At 32.8% G+C, this 20,347-nt stretch overlaps 1 protein-coding gene across 1 annotated transcript in view; it reads right to left on the bottom strand.

Moving 5' to 3' along the window:
• Window positions 1-20,347, bottom strand: part of LOC101898165 (neuropeptides capa receptor) — a 68,198-nt gene that overhangs the window by 25,544 nt on the left and 22,307 nt on the right. Inside the window, exons 4-7 of the mRNA XM_059119442.1 lie at window positions 11,773-11,863; window positions 11,465-11,664; window positions 11,214-11,381; window positions 11,032-11,103 (exon numbers count right to left, since the gene is read on the bottom strand). Of these exons, the coding sequence (XP_058975425.1) occupies window positions 11,032-11,103; window positions 11,214-11,381; window positions 11,465-11,664; window positions 11,773-11,863 (531 nt within the window). The remainder of the gene's footprint in view (window positions 1-11,031; window positions 11,104-11,213; window positions 11,382-11,464; window positions 11,665-11,772; window positions 11,864-20,347) is intronic.

The raw sequence follows: 20,347 nt of genomic DNA, 5'->3' as shown, positions 1-20,347 counted from the left end.
ACGCTGATCAAGAATATATATACTTTGTTGGGTCTAAGATCATTATTTCGATCAGTTACAAACGGAATGACAAAATGAATATACCCTCCTCCATAGTATGGTGGAGGGTATAAAAATAGGTATTTGTTGGTCATAATGGGTTCTAGGTCCGGTGACGAAACATTGTATGTATAGGTCCACGTTTTGGTATAGCCTCCATATAACGGTACCCCCGATTTTCGATATTTTTTCTGAATTTCGACTTCGGAAAAAAATTATCAAAAAATATTTAGACCCTACAACACAATGTGTTGGGGTATTATAAGTTTGATTGTGCCAAAATGTTTGTAACACCGATCCTCAGGAAATTTTTGTATGGAGGTGGAGTTAGGATCAGAATATAAGTCTATTGTTTCTGCAGATGATTGCAAAATATTAAGGGGTTAAAATGAACATTTTCTTGTTTCAGGTCACAATTTAAGAAGACCAATCGACACTGAATTTTGCATGGGGTTAGAATTAAGGCCAGGGCAGAACCTGGCAGTTTCTATGGTCATCAGTTAGGGGTTAAATGCGCTACAACTTTTGTGTAAAAAAAAAACTAAAATTAACAAATTACTAAAATTGCCAAAGGTAGGTGAATTATTAACAACATTCATTATACCCTCAGCCATATGACTGGAGCAGGTATATATCATTTAATAGGACCAAAACTTGCCTCATCAAAATTAAAACTTGGTACATCGTAATATTATTATCAAACTTAGATCCAGTTTGGAGATGGGCAATATCGGTCGGCTCTTATCAAAAAAACAAAAAACAAAAAAAAGAAAACAGTAAAAAAAGTCCTAAAGTCGGGCGGGGCCGACTTTATGATACTCTACACAACTTTGCTAATTTAGTAGAGCTTCACATAACAATTAAGGGTTTTTATGGGAGAATTCAATCATACACGCCATGATTATAATTATAATTTAAAGTTCAAAGGACTAAATATGCCGAAGCATTTGTATCTTTTAAATTCGGACTTGTATTGCCCATTTGGTGCACAATTAATTTGAAATCGGATAAAGATATATATGGGAGCTATATCCAAATCGGAACCGATCTCGATAAAATTTGGCAAAGATATTTCTGAGCAGCATTTGATATATTTCCCCGAATATCGTTGTTACGGAGTGCATATTACGGCTGTGGGGAACAAATATAATAAATCGGATGAACAATATATATGGGAGCTATAGCTATATCTGAACCGATCTTCACCAAATTTGACATACTAGCTTCTAGGCTGAATTCGGTCGTAAGTGCCAAATTTCATTCCATTTGGACAAATATTAGACTTTTGGTGCACAATAAAAGGTAAATCGGACGAAGTTATATATGGGAGCTATATCCAAATCTGAACCGATCTCGATAAAATTTAGCAAATGTATTTCTGAGCTGTATTTGATATATTTCCCCAAATATTGTTGTTGCAAAGTGCATATTACGGCGGCGGTGGACAAAAATAACAAATCGGATGAACAATATATATGGGAGCTATTGCTATATCTGAACCGATCTTCACCAAATTTGACATACTAGCTTCTAGGCTGAATTCGGTCGTAAGTGCCAAATTTCATTCCATTTGGACAAATATTAGACGTTTGGTGCACAATAAAAGGTAAATCGGACGAAGTTATATATGGGAGCTATATGCAAATCCGAACCGATTTCGATAAAATTTAGCAAAGGTATTTCTGAGCTGCATTTGATATATTTCCCCAAATATTGTTGTTACAGAGTGCATACTACGGCTGCGGAGGACAGAAATAACAAATCGGATGAACAATATATATGGGAGCTATTGCTATATCTGAAACGATTTCGATCAAATTTAACATACTTATTTTCAGGTCTAAAAATTCCACACTATTCGAGTTGATATTACACGTTTGGTGCACAATAAAAGACAAATCGGACGAAGATATATATGGGAGCTATATCTAAATTTTTACCGATTATCTCCAATTTCAACGGGGTTCGTCCTTGGACCAAACAAATGTTGTTTGGAAAATTTCATCTCAATCGGATAATAAATGCGACCTGAATTTTGTTCGCAAGAATACATGAACAGACTGACATGCATCAATCAACTCAGAAATTGATTCTATGGAGATTCTCAAACGTAACTATGGGTCTATCTCGCTTCCTTCTACATGTTACAAACAAATGCACAAAGACATAAAACACTATGTGTTGTAGGGTATAAAAAAGAAATAGTAAGGACTATATGTGATACCCTACACCACCATGCACATTTAGAGGGGCCCCCTAAAAAGAAGAATTTATTTGAAGTAGATCGTATCAACTATCAACATTCACATTTGGCTTTAGAGCAGTTATAGTTGGGCTTCAGAGGGGACTAATACAGGGTGCGATGAAAAAACTGCAACCAATTTCAGACTGCTGTCATTTCTAAGCCACTCGCCCAACAGCTGTTAAAAATACTCCAGTGACAGCTTATTATATTGGATTTTGGTGAGAATTTTCCAGAAAAAAAGTTATTCGTGATGGAATTCAAGCGGGATAGTGTGATTTCTTTTTTTTGGCTGGAAAACCACCAACCAAATGGCTATCATTAGAGCACTCCAGCATTTAAATATGAATAAATATTTTGTGCCTCGTACCATCGCTCGTTACGGTTACTCATTACTGGTAGCGTAGCCCGACGTCAAGGAAGTGCACGTGGACGGAAGAAAACAACAACATCAACAGAAATGGTTCGAAAAGTAAAGAAGCGACTTGATCGAAACCCGCGTCGCAGTGGCCGAAAAATGGCTCGTGAGCTGAACATATCGCAATATTGCATTTGGAAAATATTGAAAAATGAGCTCGGGGTAAAGCCAATGAAATTCCAAAAAGTGCAAGAACTTGCACCACAACAGAAAGAAAATAGACTCAAAAGAGCAAAAGAGTTGCTTCGGTTGGCCGAAAGTGGTGAACTGCCGGATTTGGTTTTCTCCAATGAGAAAACATGTGTTGTCCAGTAGTTTGTAAACAACAACAAACAAAATGATCGTGTTCACTTGTCAAAGAGGTCAGATGAAAATGTGCACCTTCGGTTAGCCACCAGGACTCAAGCGCCGGCCATGGTCATGGTGTGGGCTGCCATAACAGCCGATGGGCGTTCTCCGCTCCTATTAATCGACCATGGCATCAGAATAAATGCCGAATATTATCGCGAAAATATTCTGGAGGGTGTATTAAAGCCTTGGGCACGCAAAAATTTTTGGCTGCAGACCTTGGACATTCCAACAGGACTCAGCACGCGCCACCCAAGAATGGTTACAAAATGAGAATGGTTACAAAATGAGGTTCCTCGCTTCATTTCCAGCGCACAATGGCCACCAAGATCTTCGTATACCAATCCGTTGGACTATTGTGTCTGGAGTATTTTGGAAAGCAAGGTTGGCACATAAAAAGTACCAAAGTGTCGATCAACTCAAGTAAGCGCTTCGCCGGGAATGGGCCTAAAAACCGCAGAGCAACATTCGGGCAGCGTGTGACATTGACCGCTTGAAGCCCATAATTCGTGCCAAAGGTGACCAATTCGACCGAATCTAAACATATTCTAAAATTTTATGCTATTTTCGACATTTTTTGCTTTTATTTAATAAAATTTAAAAAATTTGTAAAAATTATGACTTTTGTCTTTGTTGCAGTTGCAGTCTCACCCTGTAAATACACATTACATTACAATATAATACAATATTTTTTAATGTTGATTCTCCCAGCTTAATTTCATCAAAATAAAAAAAAATCCTGCAAATTTTCTCCAAAAATGTTCTCAAATCTTTTTTTTTTTTTTTGAAAGCAACTTTGAATCTGCCATTTACTTTTTTCTATAGAAAAACCTTGGGTCCTCTGAAATTCAGAATGAGAAAAATTTGCACAAAGCAGAACAAAAAAGGCTCACAGGTCTGTAGTTTCTGTAGAAATTATGTTAAGAAAATATGGAAAAAATTTTCATAAAATGAAGTAGATATCGAATACGAAAATTGTCTGTTTGTAGAAGGTGTATATCTATCGGAAATCCGACTTATACATTCTAGCATTTTTAATTTTTTTTTTTTAAAGATAAGCCTTACTTATTGAATATTGTCTTCTCCGCATCAAAGCCCTTGATTTTATTATCCTCAGTTTATTACATTGATTCAACGGAATGTCTTGGTAAGACATTCTTAAAGACTCTTCATAGGTTGTCTGCTGCCAGGCAATTTTTTGTTCTTTTCTCTCTCTCTCAAAAAAAAAAAATATATATATATATATATATGTCGCAGGAAATTAAACATTGTTAACATCTGTGTCCTACAGACGGTGTTGTGAACACAACAACCACAGCGACAACAAAAATGCTACTTTACGACAATTCTATGACATATATTTATTCGAAGATAATTTTTACGCACGCACACCAAAGCACCAATAACAAAATTAGCACTCCCAATCAGAGTAATGGCAAAGTGACTTCAGACGGAGAGAGAAGATGGACGGACAGACAGACATTCAGACAGCCATAGATTGTCAAAGTGCAAAAAAAGAACTCCTGAGACAGAACAAAGCCATTGATAGCAACTGCTACAAGCTGTGTTAATAACTTTTTCTGGTCGCCAAAGGCTGGTTGGCTTGGTTGGTTCGGTTCAGTTGGATTGGCTTGGCTTGCCTTGGCAGACAAACCGAAAACAATTTCCCAAAGTATTGGCCAAATCAAATCAAAGTCCAAAGATTCTCACACCTTTTTATGGTGCAACGAAAAGAACCAAAAGGGCATGTTTTTCACATGCCAGAGAGGGAGTGCGTGTGTGAGAGAGAGAGAGAGAGAGCGAAACAACAAAAAGGCTTAAAGCCATTGAACTTGTATTTGATGGCGATAATAAACATCGACATTACCGAGATAAACATTTGTAACGAAACCATGCACCGATGGCGTCTATGTGTCAATTTACTCGCTCTCCCTGGCGCCTTTTCCTCTCCCTCTCTCCCCTTCTCTTTCTCCCTTTAAGGGACACAAGAAAACATGCCATAAATTTAATATGGCCACATTTAAGAAATTGTTTTTTTAGGGGCTGCCATTTGGCCATGGCTGGTCATCAAATTTTATGGCGGCCAAAGTTGAAAAATGTTAGCTAACATTAACGAAAGCGATGATATGGCATGTTTTTCCTCTACACACATTCATACGCACATACATACACATATGTACATATGTATATGTGTGTGTGTATTGGTGTGCGTGAGTATATTACAGCCATCAATAAAATTGATTGAGTTATTATGATTATTATTAGCACTTTCTTTTTTTGTTACTGAAACAATGCCAATAAATGAACGTCCAAATGGCCAAAGTTCAAAAGGAGAGAAGAAAAAAAATCGGAAAACACATACACATGTAATAAATGTCATATATCCATGACAGACAATGGCTTATCGCCAGAGAGTATGACACGCAGTTTTTTGTTGGAGTTAAATGAGAATCAAAGGAAATTGGTTATGACTGGGAATTTTATATTTTTTATTTAAATTCAAAAATATTAAATATTTATGAGTTGAATGAAATTCAAGGTCTAACGGGTATATTGGGCGCCATTAAAATCAGATGAATTGAATTTTTGGCTTTCAATGGGATTTTCAAACCAAAAATCTTGTGGATTTCTTACCATTCCCAATGGAGGCAATTAAAATAAAAACAAAATAGGTATCAGTCGTCTTGCCGACATCTGTGGATAGTTGTAGTAGTTATACCAGCAAATGTCCAGTACTTCGTCATCGTCCACCTTAAAACTTTAGATACGTTCCAAGAGTTAATGTTGTGCCTTTTCAGTACTCAACAAGTTAAAAACCAGTAAGTTCGGCTGGATCGAACTTTAAATACCCTCCACCGATTGAAACGAATTTGGAAATGTTCACAAAATGAAATCCGTAAAAAATTCTATTAAAATCTTAAAAATACAATTGTTTGTTATAAGCCATTACCATATTCAAATTCGAAGCTTAAAATAAACGGTGAATAATTTAGCTAAAATCATCAAAATGCCGTATATAGAGAGATATCGTTACATCGGAGCTGTACGAAGACCTGGACCTGCAAAGACAGTTTTCTGTCACAAGCTGTAGCATCCATTACGAACTTCAAATACGACATCTCAAACAATTTCGGTGGGTTTCGTACCTAAACTCGCCAAAATACCGAATGTAGGGAGAACTGTACGAAACCTATACGAAAACCTGGACCTACATAGACAATTTTCTGTCACAGACTGTAGTTCCGATTACGAACTTCAAATCCCAAATTTGAAACAATTTCGGTGATTAATGACGCTAAAATCATCAAAATACCGAATAAACGGAGGTACCGTTATATGGGGGCTATATGAAAACGTGCACCTACATGGCCCATTTACGAACTTAACCTGCCTACTGGAAAAATAAACATGTGTGCAAAATTGTAGCCTTCTATCTCAATTCGTTCGAAAAATAGCGTGATTACAACACACAGATAGACGGACAGTAGACAGACGGACAGTAGACAGACGGACGTCGCTAAAGAATTTTACGCTGATCAAGAATATATATATACTTTGTTGGGTCTGACATGAGTATTTCGAGGAGTTACAAACGGAATGACAAAGTTAATATACCCTCCATTGTATGGTGGAGGGTATAAAAAATGCACATTTTTTGTCAAAACTTTACGCATCCTACTAAATTTTCAGTCTTTCAGGGATTTATATATTATTTTCCTTGAACGGAAAGAAAAATGGGAAAAATGTTTAACTTTTCCTCCAATAATTCCTCAAAATATTTCGTTTTGATGTTTACCGAGGAGGAGATTAGTAAAACCATTGCACAATGGACCCTCATACAATTTTGCTGTTCAAAACTATTTCAATGCCTCCATATCTAAACCCTTGAAACCAATAGTGACCTCAATATCATATTTCAGAAATTCAGCTCTATCTCTTTACCCAATACCAAATTAAGTAAAATTTAGTACGCATATCAGAAACAATCTCATCTCTACATCATAGACAACAACAGTGATCCATACTAAGTACCATTTAGTACTTTTCGAACAATTATAGTATGCATTTGCGAAATCACCATCAGATCTCAACGTCAGATACAAACAGAGACCTGAATATCAAATTTCGGGATTCGAGTTCTATCCCTCCACCCAACTCCCAATTTTGTATCAATTAGTACTTTTGGTACAATTATAGTACAAATTTCCAAAGCCACAACCGTATCTCAATTTCGGATACCAACAGATATCACAATATCAAATTTCAGGTTTTCAGCTATATCCCTTCACCCTATACAAAATTTAGTACTTTTTGTACAATTATAATACACACTTCCAAAACCACCGCCATATCTTAACCACTGACCAAAATAGTGGCATCTCTACCAAATTTCAGGATACAGCTCTACTTCTTCATCCAATGCCAAATTTCGTACCAACTAGTACTTTTGTTACAATTATAGCACACATTCCCAAAATCAGCGCCATATCTCAATTCTAGATACCAAGGGAGATCTCATTATCACATTTCAGCCCTGTTCATTCACCCAATACCGAATATCGTACCATTCAGTACTTTTCGTACAATCATTGTACACATTTCAAACCCACCTCCATATCTTAGCCACATACACCAACAGTCACATGTGCTTCAAATTATAGGATTTCAGCTCTATCCCTTCAGCCAATATCAAATGTTGTACAATTTAGTACTTTTCGTACAATTATAGCACACTTTCCGAAACCGCCTCCACATCTCAATTCCAGATACCAACAGCGACTTCAATAAAAAAATTTTAGGATTCCAGCCCAATCCCTTCACTCAATAAAAAATTTAGTACTATTAAGTACTTTTCGCACAAATATGGGAGACATTTCCAAATCACCTTAAATTTCCTACCTCAAATACCAACAGTAATCTAAATATCAAATTTCCAAAATTAGCCAAATTTAGTATCATTTAGTACTTTTTGTACAATTACAGTACACATTTTTAATCCTCTAGGCTACAGACGAACATTGACCCCAATACCGAATTTCACATTTCAAGCACTATATGTTATCCCGATACCAAATATATTACTACTTAGTACTTTTCGTACAGTTGTAGTACACATTTCCAAAACTATCTTTTAATCACAAACCCCAAAACAAAATTTCAAAATTAAAGCTTCGTCCGTTCACCCTAAACTAAACTGGTTCACATTTAGTACCATTTAGTACAGTTTGCACACTTAGTACATTATCCATGAAACCACCATCATATATCAAACTTACTTTCCAACCTTGATTCTCATACCAAATTTTAAGTTTTTAGCTCTATCAGTTAACATAATACCAAATGGTACCACTTTAGAGGTTTAGTGCCATTTTAGAACTTTTCGTAACCTTAAAATTCGAATTTCCAATAGCCCTTTTGATGCATCATCTCTCCTGCACTCCATCAGTGACTCTCATTCCAAATTTCGCAATTACAGTTCCATCGGTTCATCACAAATGCAAATTGTACCCAGTTTAGTACCATATAGTACGAATTTCCAAAGCTTCGTACATACCCCAATTCTTCACTCCCACAGTAAACCCAACTCCAAATTTTAGGATCGCTTAGGTTTCGCTTTAGGTTCGCCCAAATACAAATTCTACCTTATTTAGTACATTTTAGTACAAATTTATAAAACTACCACCATATCCCAATCCTACACTCCGACATTAATCTTATTTCCAATTTTCAGGATACTAGCCCTATCGGTTCATCCAAATTTTAATCTTAGTACTATTTAGTACATATAAGTACGAATTTCCAAAGCTGCCAACATACCCCAATCCTACACTTCCACAGTAATCCCAATTCCAAATTTAAGCATTTCATCCCTATCGGTTCGCCTAAGTGCAAAATGTACCATATAGTACAGATAAGTACGAATTTCCAAAACCTCCCATATGACCCAACCCTACACTCCCACAGGATTCAATCCCACAGGAATTCCAATAATTCAGGATTCCAGCTCTATATGTTCATCTAAATCCAATTGTACATTTTAGTACAAATCTCTAAAAACTACATACCCCAATTCCTACACTCCGATAGTAATCTTATTTACAATTTTCAGAATTTCAGTTCCATCGTTTCATCACAATTCCAATTTGTACCAAAATTTAGTACCATTTAGTACATATGAGTACAAATTTTCATAACTACCTAGATCATACAGTCCAATAGAAATATTATTTCCAGTGTTAAGAATACCAGCCACATTTGTTCATCCAAATCCAAATTGTATTAAATTTGGTACCATTTAGTACAACTAAGTATACATTTTAATAACTATCTCCATCATACAGACCAAAAGAAATCCTATTTTTAAATTTCATAATCTCAACTCTACCGGTTCTCCCAAAATTCATATTGTACTAAATTTAGTAGACATAAGTACGAATTTAGTACATATAAGTGCAAATGGTATAATATTCTAAAAATACCTATATATCCCAATCGTACACTCCCACAGTAATCTTATTTTCAAATTTCAGAATATTAGCTGTATTTGTTTCTCCCGAATCCAAATTGTACCAAATTTAGTACCATTTAGTACACTCAAGTATACATTTTCATAACTACTTACATCATACAGACCAATAGTCTGTAATCTTATTTTTAAGTTTCAGGATTGCAACTCTACCAGTTCTCTCAAAATTAAAATTGTACCAAATTTAGTACACATAAGTACGAATTTAGTACATATAAGTAAAAATTTCCAAATATTCCTACATATTCCAATCCTACACTTCGACAGTAATCTTATTTCCAAATTTCAGAATTCCAACTCTATTGGTTCTCTCAAAATTTAAATTATATCAAATTTAGTACCATTTAGTACACATAAGTACGAATTTCCAAAACTCCCTACATTTTTCATTCCTAGAATGCTATAGTAATCTTATTTCTAAATTTATAGAATTCCAGCTCTATCAATTCAATGAAATCGGAATTGTACCAAATTTAGTACCATTTAGTACACATAAGTACGTATTTCCAAAACTTCCCACATTCCTCAGTTCAACAATGCAATGCAGTATTCGTATTTCTAAATTCCAGAATTTCAGTTCCATCGGTTCACCCAAATCAAAATTGTACCAAATCTAGTACTATTTAGTACATTTATGTACGCATTTCCAAAAACTCCCTACATTTTCAGTCCTAGAATGCTATAGTAATCTTAGTTCTGAATTTTTAGAATTCTAGCAGTACCGGTTCACACAAATCGAAATTGTACCAAATCTAGTACCATTTAGTACACAAAAGTACTCATCTCCAAAAACTCCCTACATTTTTTAGTCCTAGAATTCAGTAGCAATCTTATTTCTAAATTACAGAATTTCAGCTCTATCGGTTCACCCAAATCGAAACTGTACCAAATTAAGTACCATTTAGTACTTTTCGTGTACATAAGTACACATTTCGAGAATTTTCTCCATATCACAATCCTACACTCCACCAGTAATGTTTATTTTAAATTTCAGGATTTCAGCTCCATCCATTCACCCAAATTCAAATTGTACAAAATTTAGTACCATTTAGTACTTGATAAGGCACTTCCAAAATTAGCTTCTTACATCGTCAGTACTCTTCAACCTTGATTTCCATTCCAAATTTCAAGTTTTTAGCTCTAACCGTTTACATGCTACGAAATTGTACTAAATTTAGAACATTTAAGTACTTTTCGTACACTTATAGTACGAATTTCCAAAAATCCTTTGTTATGTCCGTCATGCACTCCATCAATGACTCTCATTCCAAATTTAAATTTAATTTCTAGCTCTATTGCTTCCTCAAATACAAAGGATACCATATTTAGTACCTTTTAGTACTTTTCGTACTATTCTGGTACGAATTTAGAAAAATCCAGCCTTATCTTTACATTTGCCTTTTTAACTGCTGGGTGAATATATATTTGCATGCCAGTTTAAAACAAATGTGTGCTTACCCAACATCCTGATGACAGCTTTCCTGGACTGCTCGTGTCTGGATGGCCTATGCAGAGATCCTCTTTGGACACCTTAAAAAAACAAAAACAAAAAATTAAATAATAATTTCCCTTAACTTACATCACTTCATTTAGAAAAAAAGAAAAAATAAGAAATGAGTAGGAGTTTCCCCCCAACTTACCCAATTTCTGCACCGTCCTTGCTCGAATCTCCGCACCCATACGCCCATAGAAATAGATGATCATTATCATGGGAATCAGGAAGAAAAACAGAAAGGAGGCCTCAAAGACATACCATTCTTCCGGAGGAAACATGGCACACATTGCCGAGTCACAGATGGTTTCATTGTCTGCAGGATATAAACAAAAGAGGAAGAAAGCCATTCACAACTCTCAGCTGTAATCCAGGATAATTAGTACTTCCGATGCTTACCTGGAGGATAGCTGAGATATTGAATTTCGCTTAGCATGCCAAACGGTATGGCTGCAATGAAGCTAAGTAGCCATAGGCCGCCTATTATACGCAGAGCTCTCTTAAAGCCATACATGGCGTAAGAGTTCAATGGGTGGCAAATGGCCAGATAGCGTTCCACGGAGAATGCCACAATGGTAAAGACGGAAACATAACTGCAACTGGGGGGATTTTCGGGGGGATGGGAACGTAAAAAATCATTATTAGGCAAATATAAAAAAATGAAAATAAATAAAGCAAAAAAAAAAAGAGATTTATTTGCGACTTACGCTTCTGATATATAGGCCCGCACTTTGCAAAATGTTAGGCCAAACAGAAATGGATACTGATGCCAATAGAGAAACACTTCCGTAGGCAGTCCTGCAAATATCAACAACAGCAGAGAGTAGAAAAAAAGGAAAAACAGGATATTAGACAAAGAAATGCTTTATTGCTACTCGGGGTTATGTTTTCTGTTGCCAACATTAAACAGTTGTTCGGAAATATTTTTCTCAATATTTGTAAAGCTTTTTTATGAGGCTCTCTCTCTCTCAGAAAATAAATCATTTAACAATGTTTGCATAAATTATTTATGGCAGCTGATTGAATTTTCTTTTTTAAGATGATAATTTATGACTTTTAGGCATTAAATAAATTGGCAAAATTAATCAAATTGAAAATTTCACAGAGGGAGGGGAGGCAAAATGATTCGAATGAAATATTAAAGATGGCTAGGATTTACCTAGAATTTATTAGGAGGAAATGTCCTTGAGAAAATATGCTTTAAAAATTCAAGGACAAAATAAACGAGGATTTTTTAAAGAATATTTTTTCAAGGATCTTCCAATTATTAACGTGGATTTAATAAACGTGGATTTTTTAAAGAATATTTTTCAAGGACCAAATAAACGTGGATTTTTTAAAGAATTTTTTTTTCAGGACCAAATAAACGTGGATTTTTTAAAGATTTCTTTTTTCAAGGACTAAATAAACGCTGATTTTTTAAAGATTATTTTTTTCAAGGACTAAATAAACGTGGATTTTTTAAAGATTTATTTTTTCAAGGACTAAATAAACGCTGATTTTTTAAAGATTACTTTTTTCAAGGACTAAATAAACGTGGATTTTTTTAAGAATATTTTTTCAAGGAGCTTCCAATTAATAAACGTGGATTATTTAAAGAATATTTTTTCAAGGACCAAAGGACCAAATATTTTTTCAAGGACCAAATAAGCATGGATTTTAAAAATATATTTTTCAAGGCCCAAATAAACATGGATTTTAAAAGAACATTTTTGCCAACACCAAATAAAGTTGGATTTTTTAAAGAATATATATATAGAATATAGAATATTTCTTCAAGGACCAAACAGACGTGGATTTTTTTTAAAGAATATTTTTCAAGGACCCCAGACCAATAAACGTGGATTTTTTAAAGAATATTTTTCCAAGGACCAAAGGACAACCAAAGGTGGATTTTTTTAAGAATATTTTTGAAGGACCAAACAGACGTGGATTTTTTTGAAGAATATTTTTTCAAGGACCAAACAGACGTGGATTTTTTAAAGAATATTTTTTCAAGGACCAAACAGACGTGGATGTTTTAGAGAATATTTTTTCAAGGACCAAACAGACGTGGATTTTTTTAAGAATATTTTTTCAAGGACCAAACAGACGTGGATTTTTTTGAAGAATATTTTTTCAAGGACCAAACAGACGTGGATGTTTTAAAGAATATTTTTTCAAGGACCAAACAGACGTGGATTTTTTAAAGAATATTTTTTCAAGGACCAAACAGACGTGGATTTTTTAAAGAATATTTTTTCATGGACCAATAAAACGTGGATTTTTTAAAGAATATTTTTTCAAGGACCTTCCAAATAATAAACGTGGATTTTTTAAAGAATATTTTTTCAAGGACCAAAGGACAAATAAACGTGGATTTTTTAAAGAATATTTTTTCAAGGACCAAAGGACAAATAAAGGTTGATTTTTAAAGAATATTTTTTCAAGGACCTTCCGATCAATAAACGTGGATTTTTGCAAGAATATTTTTTCGAGGACCTTCCAATTAATAAACGTGGATTTTTTAAAGAATATTTTTTCAAGGACCTTTCAATTAATAAACGTGGATTTTTTAAAGAATATTTTTTCAAGGACCTTCCAATTAATAAAAGTGGATTTTTTAAAGAATATTTTTTCAAGGACCTTCCAATTAATAAACGTGGATTTTTTAAAGAATATTTTTTCAAGGACCTTTCAATTAATAAACGTGGATTTTTTAAAGAATATTTTTTCAAGGACCTTCCAGTTAATAAACGTGGATTTTTTAAAGAATATTTTTTCAAGGACCTTCCAATTAATAAACGTGGATTTTTTAAAGAATATTTTTTGAAGGACCTTCCGATCAATAAACGTGGATTTTTGCAAGAATATTTTTTCAAGGACCTTCCGATCAATAAACGTGGATTTTTGCAAGAATATTTTTTCAAGGACCTTCCGATCAATAAACGTGGATTTTTTAAACAATATTTTTTCAAGGACCTTCCAATTAATAAACGTGGATTTTTTAAACAATATTTTTTCAAGGACCTTCCAATTAATAAACGTGGACTTTTTAAAGAATATTTTTTCAAGGACCTTCCAATTAATAAACGTGGACTTTTTAAAGAATATTTTTTAAAGGACCTTCCAATTAATAAACGTGAACTTTTAAAGATAATTTTTCAAGAACCCAGAGACAAATAAACTTGGATTTTTTAACGAATATTTTTTCAAGGACCAATTAAACGTGGATTTTTTAACGAATATTTTTTCAAGGACCAATTAAACGTGGATTTTTTAAAGAATATTTTTTCAAGGACCAATTAAACGTGGATTTTTTAAAGCCTATTTTTTCAAGGACCAACAGACGTGGAATTTTTTAAGAATATTTTTCTAAGGACCAATTAAACGTGATTTTTTTAAAGCCTATTTTTTCAAGGACCAACAGACGAGGATTTTTTTAAGAATATTTTTTCAAGGAAAATCTTGAATTTTATATTCCATCTTCATGCCAGATCTTTCGTTAGTAAAAATATTGGGATGTGTTAAATTTAAAAAGAATCGGATTTTTATATCTCTTTCTATAAGTATTTTGGTTATTCACAATGTTGGACCCTTTTGTGAGGGAGGTACCATTTTCAAAACAGATCTTGTGTTAGTAGAAATTTTGGAATGCATGAAGAATGAAGAGAATCGGGTGCTTATTTCGTACTTCATAAGGCAAATAATTCCGCAGCTGACCTAGCACTGACAAAAATATTGGGATTTGCAACGTCTGCAGAAAATCGAATAATCCTTCCTCTTTTCATGCGGTTTTTTTTTTTTTTTTTGTGAAATGTTGACCTTTTATGGGGGAGGTATTAGAAGGAGTTGACCGATTTTTTATTTGGTCCTTGATAAAATTTTCTTAAAAAAATATTATTTAAAAAATCCACGTTCTTTTGGTCCTTAAACAAATATACTTTAAAAAATTCACGTTTTTTGGTCCTTGAAAAACTATTTTTTAAAAAGTCAACGTTTTTTGGTCCTTGAAAAACTATTTTTTAAAAAGTCAACGTTTTTTGGTCCTTGAAAAAATATTATTTAAAAAATCCACGTTTATTGCTTGAAAGGTCCTTGAACAAATATTCGTTAAAAAATCCACGTTTATTTGATCCTTGAAAAAATTTTCTTTAAAAAGTCCAGGTTTATTTGGTCCTTGAAAAAATATTCTTTAAAAAATCCACGTTTATTGCTTGAAAGGTCCTTGAACAAATATTCGTTAAAAAATCCACGTTTATTTGATCCTTGAAAAAATTTTCTTTAAAAAGTCCAGGTTTATTTGGTCCTTTAAAAAATATTCTTTAAAAAATCCACGTTTATTGATCCTTGAAAAAATATTCTTTAAGAAATCCACGTTTATTTAGTCCTTAAAGAAATCCACGTTTAGTTGGTCATTAATAAAATTTTCTTTAAAAAATCCACGTTTAGTGGAAAAAATCAAGAATAATTTCTTCAGTCTCTCAGGACCTATATGCTGTCAAAATGTAATTTATAAATAACATTCAGTCGCTGTTCTACAATTTAAAAATACCTCAGATCCTGCACACAATGATAAATTGTTATTCAACATTATGGCATTTAATCTCCCCTACCCCCCTGCCCCCACACATTTGCTAAATCTATTCATAGAATATGTTTTTATGACTAACACAAGTCCACATAAAAACCGTATCCTCGCTAATACATAAGTTATGATTTTTATGTGACCCCCTAGTGGATTCGAGAGTTTTTGAACATTTTTATTAAAGTGCAATATTTCATACACATGACAGATTTGACAGCAAAGAGAAACAGAAACAAACAGAAAAAAAACGAAGCCAACAATATATGAAATATGGTTTAAAATAAAATGTTCGGAAAAAAGTGGCATCATCCCATTGCCGCCTCCGAGAAGCTTTTAGAAATTTTGTTATCCCACTGAAAGTGAGTTCATAAAAGTACAGAAACAAAACCACCCAGAGCTCTGTGCACAAATTCGCAACATCATGCAATTCCATGGTGGGAGGAGGGGGAAGGGGAGTGTTTGGAGGAAAATAAATATAAAATTTGTCAAAAACTTTTATTGAACTATGGAAAAACAAACAGTTCCGTGACATTTTGAAAAATTATTGGAAATAAGAGAACATTTATTAAAACAAATTATGGCGAATCATTTAATAAAGTTGATGCGGTGCATGGTTAGAGGTTATCGATTTAGTTTTTGGTGAAGTTATAAATAGACAGCGAATTGTAGGAATTTTTGAAAATAGATTTTAATTTCTGTGAATGGATAAGAAACATCGAGTTTTTAAAGTATATTTTTTTAAGGATAATCTGACCAAAAAACGTGGATATTTTAAAGGACCAATAAAAACAGATTTTTAAAAACTATTTTTTCGAGGACCATCTGAACAATAAACGTGGGTTTTTTAAAGTATATTTTTGTCGAGGACCAAAAGACCAATAAATACAGATTTTTAAAAAAATTTCCTTCGAATACCTTCTGAACAATAAACGTGGACTTTCTAAAGAATATTTTCCCAAGGATCAATAGAACGTGGATTTGTTAAAGAATATTTTTTCAAGGACCAATAAAGGTGGATTTTTTAAAGAATATTTTTTCAGGACCAACAGACGTGAATTTTTTTAAGAATATTTTTTTCAGGACCAACAGAGGTGGATTTTTTTAAGAATATTTTTTCATGGACCAAATAAACGTGGATTTTTTTTAAGAATATTTTTTTCAAGGACCAAATAAACGTGGATTTTTTTTAAGAATAATTTTTCAAGGACCAAAAGACCAATAATCGTGGATTTTTTAAAAAAATATTTTTCGAAGGACATTCGGATAAATAAATGTGGATTTTTGAAGAATATTTTTTTCAAGGACCAAAGGACCAATAAACGTGGATTTTTTAAAGAATATTTTTTTCAAGGACCAATAAACGTGGATTTTTTAAAGAATATTTTTTTCAAGGACCAATAAAGGAGGTTTTTTTAAAGAATATATTTTTCAAGGACCAATAAAGGAGGATTTTTTAACGAATATTTTTCCAAGGACCTTTATATCAGCAAACGTGGATTTTTTAAAGAATATTTTTTTCAAGGACCAAAGGACCAATAAACGTGGATTTTTTAAAGAATATTTTTTTCAAGGACCAAAGGACCAATAAACGTGGATTTTTTAACGAATATTTTTTCAAGGACCAATAAAGGAGGATTTTTTAACGAATATTTTTCCAAGGACCTTTATATCAGCAAACGTGGATTTTTTAAAGAATATTTTTTCAAGGACCAATAAAGGAGGATTTTTTAACGAATATTTTTCCAAGGACCTTTATATCAGCAAACGTGGATTTTTTAAAGAATATTTTTTCACGTATCAAAGGACGAATAAACGTGGATTTTTTAAAGAATATTTTTTCAAGGACCAAAGGACCAATAAACGTGGATTTTGTAAAGAATATTTTTTCAAGTATCAAAGGACGAATAAACGTAGATTTTTTAAAGAATATTTTTTCAAGGACCAAAGGACCAATAAACGTGGATTTTGTAAAGAATATTTTTTCAAGTATCAAAGGACGAATAAACGTGGATTTTTTAAAGAATATTTTTCGAAGGACATTCGGATAAACAAATGTGGATTTTTAAAGAATAATTTTTCAAGGACCAAAAGACCAATAATCGTGGATTTTTTAAAAAATATTTTTTGAAGGGCGTTCGGATAAATAAATGTAGATTATTGAAGAATATCTTTCAAGGACATTCGGATCAATAATCTTTGACTTTGAAGGATATTTGCTTACATATTATACTTGCCAGCATTTTTATCAAATAATTATATGGTTTAAAATTTAATACAATTTGGAATTTCAATTCTCCCCAGTCCCTCTTAAACTGAAAATAAAATTTGTCGGCACAGAGAATTTCCATCCATAAACTAATCACCCTCCGGCTTACAGTTTGTGGCAGATAGACAACCCCTCCAAAAAGTGATGATCCCTTACAAGTAGTGAAACACTTATGTGGGGAAAAAAATAGTCATACATATATTCCTTTTATTGGGTGCCACCATTTACACATATACATGTATATTTACACATGTATGTACACACACATATACTATTTTTTGTATGTGTAGCATTTGGTTTTTATTGTTGCCACGAAGATGATACATTGTTTTTCATTTCATTGGAATGTATTCATCCGAACACATAAATTCTGACACATCCACCAGTCCCGGCAAAATTGAGCCTGGCATCCGTAGGGGAACAGTACTCGAATGTGTTCATTTTTCTATAGCCCTCCGCCCCCACCGAATTCCAATTGATTTCGTTTGTGTTCATAAATCCCATAACAGATGGTTATAAAATAAACGATGGGGTATGAAGTGGTAGAAGAAGTAAAAAAAAACCGTTACAGGATATTACAGCAAATCAGACAACGATGTTGGTGGGGTTCTTCATTTCCGCTAAGAAAACACACAAAAAGAAGACCAACAATCATCATAAAGTATTGAAATTATTATTTGTTTTCGTTTATTTTTTATTACTGCGTGTTTTTGGAGTCTATGGCGAAAAGGGTTAAATTTTAAATTGTTTTTTGGATACCCTACAACAGCAAAATAGGTTGTTGAAAAATTTGGGCGGAAAATCGAGGATTTGTTAAAGAAAATATTTTTTTTAAGGACCAAAAGACCAATAAAAGTGGATTTTTTAAATATTTTTTCTTTCAAGGACCAAAGGACAAATAAACGTGGATTTTGTAAAGATTACTTTTTTCAAGGACCAAATAAACGCAAAGATTACTTTTTTTAAGGACCAAAGGACAAATAAATGTGGATTTTTTAAAGATTACTTTTTTCAAGGACCAAAGGACAAATAAACGTGGATTTTTTAAAGATTACTTTTTTCAAGGACCAAATAAACGTGGATTTTTTAAAGAATAATTTTTTCAAGGACCAAATAAACGTGGATTTTTTAAAGAATAATTTTTGTCAAGGACCAAATAAACGTGGATTTTTTAAAGAATATTTTTTTTTCAAGGACCAAATAAACGTGGATTTTTTAAAGAATAATTTTTTCAAGGACCAAATAAACGTGGATTTTTTAAAGAATATTTTTTTTCAAGGACCAAATAAACGTGGATTTTTTAAAGAATAATTTTTTCAAGGACCAAATAAACGTGGATTTTTTAAAGAATAATTTTTTCAAGGACCAAATAAACGTGGATTTTTTAAAGAATAATTTTTTTCAAGGACTAAATAAACGTGGATTTTTTAAAGAATAATTTTTTTCAAGGACGAAACCTTTAGATCAAGGAATGTGGCTTTTTAAAAAAAAAAAATATTTTTTCAATGACAAAATAAACGTTGATTTTTGAAAGAATATATTTTCAATGACAAAACTTTTAGATCGAGGAATTTGGATTTTTAAAGAGTTTTTTTCAAGGACCTATAGGTCAAGGAACGTGGATTTTTTAAGATTTTTGTTTTCAAAGATCTATAGCTCAAGGATTTTTAAAGATTTTTTTTCAAGGACCTATAGGTCAAGGAACGTGGATTTTTTTAAGATTTTTTTTTTTTTCAAAAACCTTCAGATCAAAAAAATTGAATTTTTTTTAAGAATTTTTTTTCAGGGACCTATAGATCAAGGTACGTGAAATGTTTAAAGATTTTTTTTTTCAAGGACCTATAGATCAAGGAACGTCGATTTTTTAAAGAACTTCAAGGAACTATAGATCAAGGAATGTGAATTTTTTAAATAATTTTTTTTTCAAGGACCTATAGATCAAGGAATTTGGATTTTTTCAAGGACCTATAGATCAAGGAATGTGAATTTTTTAAAGAATTTTTTTCAAGGACCTACAGATCAAGGCACGTGGATTTTTTGAAGAACTTCCTTTCAAGGACCTATAGGTCAAGGGTACGTGGATTTTTTAAAGATTTTCTTTTCAAGTACCTATAGGTCGAGAAACGTGGATTTTTTAAAGAATTTTTTTCAAGGCCCTTTAGATCAAGAAACGTGGATTTTTTACGAATTTTTTTCAAGGACTCATAGATCAAGGTACGTGTATTTTTTAAAGAATTTTTTAAGGACCTATTAATCAAGGTACGTGGATTTTTTAAAGAATTTTTTTTCAAGGACCTATAGATCGAGGAACGTGCATTTTTTAAAGAATTTTTGTTCAAGGACCAAAGGAAAAATAAACCTGAAGAATATTTTTTAAAGACCCAAAAATTGTTAATTTTTAGAGATTACTTTTTTCAAGGACCAAAGAATATTTTTTAAAGAATATTTT

Source organism: Musca domestica, unplaced genomic scaffold, assembly GCF_030504385.1.
Source record: "Musca domestica strain aabys unplaced genomic scaffold, Musca_domestica.polishedcontigs.V.1.1 15, whole genome shotgun sequence".
Classification (NCBI taxonomy): domain Eukaryota; kingdom Metazoa; phylum Arthropoda; class Insecta; order Diptera; family Muscidae; genus Musca; species Musca domestica.
The sequence above is the reverse complement of the archived record's forward strand: the minus strand, read 5'-3'. Positions and strand labels throughout refer to the sequence as shown.